Source organism: Gossypium arboreum, chromosome 10 (genome assembly GCF_025698485.1).
Source record: "Gossypium arboreum isolate Shixiya-1 chromosome 10, ASM2569848v2, whole genome shotgun sequence".
NCBI lineage: Eukaryota > Viridiplantae > Streptophyta > Magnoliopsida > Malvales > Malvaceae > Gossypium > Gossypium arboreum.
The window spans coordinates 128,014,217-128,024,843 of NC_069079.1; the positions used below are offsets into that span (position 1 = coordinate 128,014,217).

Sequence of the window (10,627 nt, forward strand, 5' to 3'; positions counted from 1 at the left end):
AGCTTGTAAAATTTACAAGCGGAGTTGATGCCGGCAGGGGTGTTGCAAATGTTGCTTTTAATGAAGAAGAAATCAAAAGTCCTCAAACAAATCAAAAGAGGAGTTTTCTCTCTCTCTCTCTCTCTCTATATATATATATATATATTCTTTTCCATACACATAAGGGACTAATCTTAGATTGAGAAATGGTATAGAGATCATTGTGGAAGACCTCCACAAATGGCCATTTTGAGATCAAAGGAAAAGAAGCAAGAAAACAAAGTTAGAGGGGTTTGAAGAAGAAAGAGCCAATTTATAGAGAAATGAAGTGAGAGAGAATGGGTTTTATTTAAAGATTTAATAGTAAGAAAATTTGTTATGTAGAAGAAATTCAATGAAAGAGAAAAAAAATAAGTTTAATATAATTATTTAAGCTAACAATTCTTTTTGGTGAAAAAGAAATTACAAATTACATCAATTCAATTGCCTAAAAGCACCACTCGCTTTATATTGTTGAGCAACTGAGCTATGCTGAGCAAGTTTCTATCAATCTCAGGCACCAATAATACATTTGAAACTAGCTTGTTACCTGTGGGAATGCTTATTAGCACATCTCCCTTTCCTTCTACCTTGATGAAGTAGCCATTTCCTACCTTCAATTTAGTTTTAAAGCTTCTGTCTTTTGACTTGAAGATGCCAACATCAGGTGTCATATGGTTCGTGCAACCACTGTCTATGAGCCATCCCTTTGTGGCCTTTTCTTTAGTAGCTGGGCATGAAACTGCAAACACGTGCTCCTCATGGTCACCGCCTTCTTTTGCTACTCGAGCTCCAGCCTTTGGCTATTGTGGTTGATTCTACCTTGGTCTATCTTTGCTTTTGCAAACCTTTTCAACATGGCCCATCTTTTTGCAGTATTGGCACTGCACATTTGGTCTAAACCAGCAATTGGCTTCTGGATGACCAGGCCTTTTGCAATGCCTGCAGGGTTGATCCCTTCTTCTTGCAGCATCTAACTTAGGCTTGCCTCTCCAAGTCCTTTTGCCTTTATAGGCAGAGATGCTCGAAGCAGGTTTGGTTTTGGCTTGAAAGTCACCTTCTTGGTACTCCTCGAGTCTGCTAGCTCTTCTTTGCTCTTGTGCATAAAGAGCATTGATTAGCTCTGTCAATGAGATGCTGGTCAGGTCCTTTGAATCTTCTAGGGAAGATATTTTTGCCTCATACCTCTCAGGTTAGGTTGATATCACCTTCTCCACTATTCTTGCTTCACTAAACTGCTCTCCAAGGAGTCTTATGCTGTTTACCACAGCCATAATCCTATCTGAATACTGCTTAACAGTTTCTTCCTCTTTCATCTTCAAGTTCTCAAAATCTCTTCTCAAATTCAGTAGTTGTTGCTGCCTTGTCCTCTCTGTCCCTTGAAACTCCTCTTTCAATCTGCCCCAGGCCTATTTTGGTGTCTCACAGGCTATGATTCTTGTAAAGATTACATCTGACACACAGTTTTGAATACAAGACATGGCCTTATGCCTCTTGGTCCTTTCATCATCATGCTACCTAATCTAAGCCATTGTTGGATTGGCTCTAAGTGGTGCTAGTTCAACATCTGAATTGACCACCTCCCATAGGTCGAATGCCTGCAGATAGGTCTTTATTTTGACCACCCATATGTGATAGCCCTCTCCATTGAAAATTGATGGTGCAGCTGATGAGAAGTCTGATGAAGCCATTGATTTTGAAGTTAAAATGTAACGCCTTGTACCCGAGACCGTCGCCGGAGTCGAACACGAGGTGTTAACAGACTTAATTCATTACTTAAATAGCTCAAACAATTTATTTTTAAAATTTCTAGTCAAGCTAGCAATCTGCATCACAGTAGCTTAAAAATTCATATCTCGAGTTCTGAAACTCGAATCCAATTCTGTAAATTTTCCCTGAAACTATACTCATATATCTATTTAATAATTTTTTTATAGAATTTTTGGTCAAGCCAATTAGTACAGTTTATTAGTTAAAGTCTCCCCTATTTCAGGGTTTGACTGCTCTGACCTCTGTATATTACGAATCAGATATCTCTTTGTACAGAATTTCAATGACTATTAAGTTTGTTTCTCTTAAAACTAGACTCAATAAAAAATCTGTACGTATAAAGAATGACTTCTAATTATTTTTTTACAATTTATGATGAATTTTTAAAGTTAGAACAGGGGATCTAGAAATCACTCTGGCCCTGTTTCACAAAAATTCAAATATCTTATAAAATATAATTTATATACCTGTTTTGTTCAATCCATATGAAAATAGACTAATTAAGCTTAAATTTCATAACTTAATCATCATTTAATTCCATTTCTACTATTTTTAGTGATTTTTCAAATTTACATCACTGCTGCTGTCAAATTTTGTTTTATGGCAAATTTCACTTTACTAAGGATTTTCATGGACTAAATAGCATTTTAAACATACATAACATCAAAAACGACTTAGATTGGCCATTCCAATGGCTGATCATTTACAAACCCTTTTCTTACCAAACCATAGCCATATCATAAGATCAATTACACAAAGTGAGTGTTTTGCCATACATGCCACATTCAAAATACACAAGCCATTTTACCAATTTAAGCCTTCAGATAGTGTGAACGAGTCTTCGACCTATCCCGATTCTCAAGCCGGCTTGTCAAAACTACAATGAAAGAAAAGGAGGGAGTAAGCACAAATGCTTAGTAAGTTCACATCCAAATAGCAAGTAACATAATCACACAATCTCACATAAAACATCATTTGCATAAACAACACCAAGACATTCATGTTTCATTTACATTTAATATCTTTCTACGATTTCATCATACCAAGTTTTCAACCCAAGGGTTTAAGCACATACCTGTCAAATTTTCTCATTTACCACACTTACCAACATGTCACCTTCGTTTTAGGCCTTCTTCTTATTCACGTAAGATTCACCCGTTGAACACATCTAATATAATTGAATACGCGGATCTCATGAACATAAGAGCCATACCCGACTAGACAAACTCAATAGCTCATGGAACTTATGTAGCCAAGCTACCATGTAACCCGCCCATAAGTGAACTCAGACTCAACTCAACGAGCTCGGGCGTTCACATCCATAAGTGAACTCGGACTCAATTCAACGAGCTCGGATGCCTAGTTACATCTCACGAACTCGGACTCAACTTAATGAGTTCGGAACTCAACCATCCTAGTGACATGTCACTTGTATTCTAATCTATTCCCAAGGTTCAAACGGGCGTTTTCCTCGATCACACATCTTTCCCGTCTTCCACGAAATATCGAAATCGATACTTCAGTGATAGTTCATACTCATCAAGTAATTCACATAATTATATATTATTCAACAATAACCACAAAGCATAATATTTCATGATAATAATCAGCATCATATCATATAAACAACATTAAATTGCTTAAAATGACAATTATGTTACTACATTTATACATGAACTTACCTCGGTACAAAATTATTAGCAATCGAGCCTGTTCTTCGTAAACTTTGTTTTTCCCTCGATCGCGACTTGAATCTCGTTTCTCTTGATTTATAATGCCAAATTAATCTTATTTAATACATACATTCATCAAAACAGCATTTAATACGAACTTTGGCAAAATTACATTTTTGCCCCTAAACTTTTACATAATTACACTTTTGCCCCTAGGCTCGGGAATTAAACTTCATCCCTTATTCTTATGTTTTATGACATGCTGATCATTTTTCCCTTCTATGGAAACATCAAATTCACACTCTAACATGTACTTATGACTATTAGGTATTTTTACCGATTAAGCCCTTTTACTCGTTTTCGCTTAAAACCGAGTAGTAGAAGTTGTCTAACATAATTTAAAACCTCATATTCTATCATAAAATACCAAAATACACAAATTTCACCTATGGGTATTTTTCCAAATATGAGCCCTAGGTTGAATTATTGCTAGCATAAGCTTAATCAAGCTACCGGGATTCCAAAAACATAAAAATCATTAAAAACGGGGCTTGAAATCACTTACTATGAAGTTTGAAAGTTGAAGAAACCCCAGCTATGGAGGAGAGCAAAAATCGGCAGAACAATATGGAGAAGATGATCATTTTGGGTTATTTTTCCTATTTTTATTTCATTTAATATCCAAATGACCAAAATGCCCTTACTACTAAACTTTCCAAAAATTCCTTCCATGTCCTAATTTTGTCCATGAACTTAAAATTGGTCAAATTACCATTTAAAACCTCCTCATTAATATTCCAAAATAATTTCATACTAAAAACTCCTAGAATGCAAGTTTTGCAAATTATTCGATTTAGTCCATAATTTCGATTTAAGCACTTTAGGCATAGGATTTCATCACGAAATTTTCACACAATCATGCAATCATATCATAAACATCAAAATAACTATAAAATAATTATTTCTATCTAGATTTGTGGTCACGAAACCACTATTCCGATTAGGCCCTAATTCGGGATATTACATAAAATGTAACAGGTCCATTGAGATTAAAGCTCTAGATACCAATTGTTTGGGTTAAGAACAATTAATCTGGATGAAGTATAGCAAGGTTAACAGAAGCTTGAGCAACCAAGCTTGAGACTTGCAAGGTAAACAACTGAATTTGCTTAAGAACAGAAAAGAAAAGCAAGAAAAGAGAGAATATTTTGAATGAAAATGCTGATAATTTCATTAACTATTGAAGTTGGCATAATGCCAATACGTATACTAGACATAAGCTGGTCAAAATGAACAAATTTCACCTAACTAATCACTTGCTACCACTAAAAAAACATTGAAACTTGTTGAACATTGCTTTTACACTTTGACAAACTGATTTATCAGCTCAATACTACCTAATTACATGAAAAAATGTCACCTACTTAGTTCAAATCTGACTAAGTTACAAAACATTATTTAAAGTAACTGAAAGAGAACAGTAGCATCGACTTCTGCAGATGCATGTACTTCTTCCGCATAACTTGGGCTACTTGGGCTACATGGTCTACTCCTTGGCTGCTCCTGGTGCTACACGCTGACCAAACTTCAACAGGCAACTTGCAGGTATAGTGCATACACCGATTGCTCAGAAAACCGTACCATTATCGAACATTTGTTGTTCTATGAAATGCGAGCTGGTTTATTACTCAAACTTACATATTAATGGGATGACTTCTCCGTAATGCGGGAAATAAGAGGCAATGATGACGAGAAGCTGAAGGAGTTGAGAAATGAATATGGTGACACTACGTTGCTGTCAGCACCGCACTAACGGAAATGAACGAATATAATGCCAACGGAAAGTAGTGGTGCTAGAAGTTTGGAACGGAAAGGAAGGAAGGAGAGCTACCATGAATGAAATCGTTCAGTACGTAATCAAGTAACTGAAGATTCACAAGCGTAAACGAAAGCGACGATTATTTTAATATTGAGCTTAGCATTCCATTGGTTTCATGGAAAATAAGTAGAATTATACACAACCCCTAGGTAGGTATTAAATTTTAGAATTATATTTGACATTGAGCTCCAAAATTAGACTCCATATTTACACATCTTTACTTGAATTTTAAAATGCATTAAAAATATTATCAATTTTTAAAAAAAAGCAATTAAACTTCGGCATTTTCATTCAATATTTAAATACTTGACTTTTCAAAATATATCAAAATATCCTTAACTTTTTCAAAAAAAGCAATTAAGTCTTTGTTTTTTTTTTTTTTGTTTTACATACTCAATTAGATATTTGAACTCTCAAAAATCTTAAGAAGGGTTTTACTCTTAAAGTTAACTGTTTTAATTTTTTTAGTTAAAGTCATCCAATGTCACAACTATACTAGCGTGATATGTGATAAAAACTATAAAAATAAAAAACAATAAAATTATTAAATTCTAATAAAAATATAAAAATATTTAAAATTTATTTAAAATGTCATAAAAATATAAATAAAATACATTAAAATTTTATTTAACCATTAACTTTAATAGTTTGTTATTAAAGTCCATGACTGCTGCTTTTTTTCAATTAAAGCCATCATGTGTCGCAACGCATTGTGGCGAAAAATAATAAAAATAAAAATCAATAAAGTTATAGAAAAATTATAAAATGTTTCTTTGGTACAATAATTTTATAATTTTTTAAGAATTTTATATTTTAAAATTTTATGAATTTCTTACTATTTTATAAAATTTTATAATTTTAAATTTTTATAATTTTTAATTGTTAATAAATTTTAATTCCTTTTATTAAATTTAATAATTTTATAAATTTTATTGATTTTATTTTTCATAATTTTTTCCACGTGTCACAAGGGTAATTAACTTTAACAATCAACTACTAAAATTAATAAATCACAAGACTTTTGATGCATTTTAGCAGTTCAAATACCTAAATAAATAAATAAAAATTTTAATTATTTGTAAAAAAATTGAGAAATTTTAAACCTTAAATCTAATATTTTTAAATAATTTATTTAATAAAATCGATTAAAATAAGTGTTCCGACTCAAATCATGATTAGCCATCGAACTTGAGAAATTAAAATGTGAACAGAAATGGGCTCTTGAAAAACCCTTACCCTAGCCCAAGAAGACCCCCAAAAAATTTCAACTTATAACCCTAATTTGCCTCTCAACTAGTCTATAAATCCTATCGTCAACAGGAATCATTAAGCATTTGTATCTTCTAAAAAACCCTTCTTTCGTCCAAGGTTTTTCTTTAGAAATTTTCTCTTCGCAGAGGGTAATTTTTGCCTACATTTTTTTTCTCTCTTTATTTACCCATTTTCAATCTGGGGTTTATTCCAAAATGAGTTAAAAATCCAATCTTTACACTAGATATGAACCCTAATCCCCTTTATTTTATATGGGTTTTGAATAAAATCTGCACTTGTTGTATACTTATGAAATAAAGGAACCATTTTTAATGCTTTGTTTCTTAACAAGAGTGCAGAAATAAAAAGCTTGATTTTTGCTTTTTTAAAACAAAGAAACCAAGGATTAAGCAGCGGCCAGACAACCGTAGCGATGGTATCCACAGATGAAGGGCTAATTTCTTTTTTAATCCCTTTTTTGTCTACTGATTCCATCTCACATTTCGTTTTTAAAATTTTTAGGGTTCATCACTTTTGTATTGATTGAAAAAGCCTTAATCAATGTTGAAACTTAGGTGAAAAAATGGGATTTTTTTATACAAATTTACCCTTTTCACTGCTTTTGAATCTAAAACCTATCAATCAATCAAACTGATTTTGATTTGATCAGATAAAAAATCATTAAATATCATATTCATGGGAATTGCAGAGGTTACTGTTGTAATTTTTACGATATATATTATCAGATATATTTTCCATCTTAATAAACCATTAACTAACATAAACAACACACTTGAAAATGGAAAATCCTAAAGATCAATTTTTAAATAGGTTAAATTTTGATATTAGTCCCTATATTTTGTTAAAGTTATGAATTTAGTCCTTAATACTTTTTAAATTTTAATATTTTAGTTTTTATCAAATGATAATTCTTAAAAATTAAGTTTTGTTATTTTTAAAATCTATTGCTTCAATCATATTATCATATATTCAAGGCATGTCAACTTATTATTTTTACATTTTTCTTACTAAAATTTAATTAATGGATTAACAAGACTTAAAATGATTCAATTGAAACATATGAACTAAATCTACAACTATACTTACTAACTATTTGGGTAAAGACAAATTTTAAAAAGTACAGAGACTAAACTTGACTAATTTGAAAAGTACAAAGACTAAAATTAACAAAATTAAAGTACAATGACTAAATTCATAATTTTATAAAGTACAAGGATTAATAGAAAATTGTAACCTTTTTAATAAAGCAATTTTGATTTTTTTAATTTATTTATATCTTTTGCTTTGGTAAATATAATATTGACTTCAAATTCTTAATATTTTTATATATTATTTTAATTTTTACTATTTTTTCAAAAGTTTTTGCTTTTAGAATGAATGAATGGTCTAATTTAACCTTCAATCCAATTCTTACAACATTAACAAACACTTATAATCTATAATTTAATACAAATTTCAAGTAATCTATAAAAAACTCAAATTAATTAAATTAAACACACATTTCATTTTAAATTAAAATTATAAATATATATATATATATATATATATATATATAAAAGTATCATCAAAGCTGCGGGCTGCAATCTTCCCAAGCCACTTCAGCCCCCATTACTTCACCACTTTTTTTTTTTTTCTCTTTTTACCGACACTCAAAAATCAAAATTTTACCACACTTTCCCTCATTTTCCCGGAAAATAAAACAAAGATACTAAAACCAAACAAAAATCCAAAAAAGGAACTCTGTGAAGATTTAGATTTAGACCCTGAAATTTTTGCCGGTGAAAGTTTGACCAAATTGCCAATGAGAAGGGACAATGTTCCACGAAGTAGAGGTCCGACGGTCGCTGCCGGTGACCCTAAACGACAGGGATTGGCCGACTAAAACGGCGTTGGATTGCCAGTTTTGGCCCCAGTTTCTGCTCATGCTCATCCACTCCGTTTTCGACCCTTTAACGCTTGCTTTCACGATATCGCCGGCGCCGGCCACGTTTGTGATTAGGACTAAGTTGAAGTATCGGAAACCGTTGATTGTGAATCTGATTCCTCCTCGTTTCCGGCATGGCACCCTGAAGAATCATATGAAAAAGGAAATGAAGATTGGGTCAAATCTATTGACACTAATTGTTGAAGTTCGAAAATCGGTCCAATATTTCAGAAGGTAAAGCATTTGAACCGGATGACATCATCACAACATATTGGTTGGACCGCGAATCGATTAAAGTATCAGTTTGGAAAAAGTTATTAGATCAATTGACTCGAATTTGATAGCAAATCAAAAAAATTACTAGACTAGTTAGCTCGGGATTTGATACAAATTAATTGAACCGAGCAAAAAACTAATTTAATCGAGTAGGAATTTTTTATTTTTTAATTATCTTAAATTATTTAAAAAATTTAATATACACTAATCAGATAGATGAGTCGATGATTTGATCCAATCAATCATTCATTCGATTTTGAAAACTTTGGAGTAAAGATAAATAAAAAAAACTATATTTTTTATGTCATAAATGGGTCTAATTTGATGTTATAGAAAATAAAGGGTTAGATTATTTATATAAATTGAAGTATAATGACTAAACCTTAAATATGAGAGTAGCAAAGGATCAAAATCAGAATTTAACCTTTTCTTTTTAAAGTTCTGTTTGTTTCCTGGGAATTTTTTTTTCTTTTAATTTTATTTTATTTACCTGCGGTAAGAGACGGGGACAATGCCAGCACGGTACTCAGCGATCTTAAGGAACATAGGCATAGCAAGATCAAAATGAGAACGAGGAGGGTTACACCAGCCGCCATTATCATTGGGAAGAGCATAATTCGGCGGGCAAAAATTGGTTGCGGTGATGAAAATCGACGGACTACCCGAATGACACCATTGCGGATCATTTGCACATTTGATCTCAAAACAAGCACCACAGCTAAATCCATTGTTGAAAAGAGCAGTGCTTAAAGCCGCCGTGCTGACACCATAGCCTTGGCTGTATAAATTTCCATAACCACAAGCTCCACCTACAGGGAAAAAAAATAGAAATTTGATATCGTCTTGGTTTTGAGGATTAAAAACTTGGTTTAATGCATTTTGTTGGGTTTAGTTTGAAAATTTTGAAAATACCCATTGTTCCAGAAGCATCGTTTCCGCCATAGAAGGTGGCGTGAGCGGATTGCCACTCGCCGCCGGAATAAAAGCCGGGAATCCTAGCTTCGACTGCCGTTGAAATGATGATCAAATAAACTAAATAAGTAAATCCTTTAATGGCCATTTTTTTTTTCTTCTGGGTGAAGAGCTAAAGGTGGTGAAGTGAAGGTTGAGGGTTTTGGAGTGCTATTTATGCACGTAAAAAGTTTAAAGAGAACATTTTTAAATATTTACATAAAATTAAAAGCTTTTATATTTGTTTTTCTTTTTATATTTTTTTATGCTTTTTTCATTCTGTTCATGTTAATCGTGACTTTTTTTAATAATATTAATTTTAAAGTTTGATAGTTTATAATTTACCATTCGATTCAAATATAAATCACGTAAATTAATTTTGATCTAAAATCAAAAATCGAATTTAACAAATTCAAATTCAGGCACGACTCAACTCAATTTGACAATTTAAACCTAAATTAATCTAAACATAAAACACTAGAACTTTAATCAACTTGAGCTCGAAGAAGTAATTCGAAATTACATGAACCTAAGATAATCATAATTCAAAATAATTTGAACCCTTAAAGACTCAATCTGAAAAACTCAAGTCTTAAACCCGCTTGACATAAACTTAAAATGAAAGGAAATTACTCGAGTATAAAATGATTAAATCCAAAATAAGACCTGATCATAGGTCGAGTGGGGTTAGGTTCGAGCCGAGCCAATGTAGAATTTTAGGCTCGCTTCCTAGGCCTGGGCAAATGAGTTTAAAATTTTGCCCAAGCCTAGTCCATATTAAAAATGCTAAACCTGATCCAGACTCAGTTCGACTATAATAATTTTTTTAGATATTTTTTATATAAAAATAAATTTTAAAATTAT

General features: G+C 32.0%; 2 protein-coding genes and 1 non-coding gene across 3 annotated transcripts; 1 reads left to right on the plus strand and 2 right to left on the minus strand.

Annotated features, from left to right (window-relative positions):
• Nucleotides 1–458: 458 nt before the first annotated feature.
• On the minus strand, nt 459–1,709 carry LOC108488241 (uncharacterized). Its single transcript, XM_017792533.1, has 4 exons — nt 1,599–1,709; nt 1,227–1,427; nt 867–1,112; nt 459–821 (listed from the first exon to the last, which is right to left on the minus strand). Exons 1-4 carry the CDS (start codon nt 1,707–1,709, stop codon nt 459–461), a joined length of 921 nt encoding a protein of 306 aa, XP_017648022.1.
• A 5,222-nt stretch (nt 1,710–6,931) lies between these two features.
• LOC128282907 (small nucleolar RNA snoR143) lies at nt 6,932–7,095 on the plus strand. Its single transcript, XR_008273257.1, has one exon. It is a non-coding gene; the product is annotated as a small nucleolar RNA snoR143 (small nucleolar RNA).
• A 997-nt stretch (nt 7,096–8,092) lies between these two features.
• On the minus strand, nt 8,093–9,965 carry LOC108488351 (expansin-A4-like). The gene is made up of 3 exons (XM_017792638.2): nt 9,725–9,965; nt 9,303–9,621; nt 8,093–8,678 (listed from the first exon to the last, which is right to left on the minus strand). The coding sequence occupies exons 1-3, from the start codon at nt 9,870–9,872 to the stop codon at nt 8,369–8,371; spliced, it is 777 nt and encodes a 258-aa protein (XP_017648127.1). The 5' UTR covers nt 9,873–9,965; the 3' UTR covers nt 8,093–8,368.
• Between the last annotated feature and the right edge of the window lie 662 nt (nt 9,966–10,627).

What these genes read in the sequence shown, in the direction of transcription:
- LOC108488351 (XM_017792638.2), bottom strand. Translation starts at nt 9,872, where the DNA reads ATGGCCATTAAAGGATTTACTTATTTAGTTTATTTGATCATCATTTCA. An exon ending in CGATGCTTCTGGAACAATGG is followed by an intron (nt 9,622 to 9,724) that starts GTATTTTCAAAA and finishes TTTTCCCTGTAG; the next exon opens with GTGGAGCTTGTGGTTATGGA. An exon ending in GTCCCCGTCTCTTACCGCAG is followed by an intron (nt 8,679 to 9,302) that starts GTAAATAAAATA and finishes ATGATTCTTCAG; the next exon opens with GGTGCCATGCCGGAAACGAG.
- LOC108488241 (XM_017792533.1), bottom strand. Translation starts at nt 1,709, where the DNA reads ATGGCTTCATCAGACTTCTCATCAGCTGCACCATCAATTTTCAATGGA. An exon ending in AAGCAAGAATAGTGGAGAAG is followed by an intron (nt 1,113 to 1,226) that starts GTGATATCAACC and finishes TATGCACAAGAG; the next exon opens with CAAAGAAGAGCTAGCAGACT. An exon ending in AGATGGGCCATGTTGAAAAG is followed by an intron (nt 822 to 866) that starts GTTTGCAAAAGC and finishes CAACCACAATAG; the next exon opens with CCAAAGGCTGGAGCTCGAGT.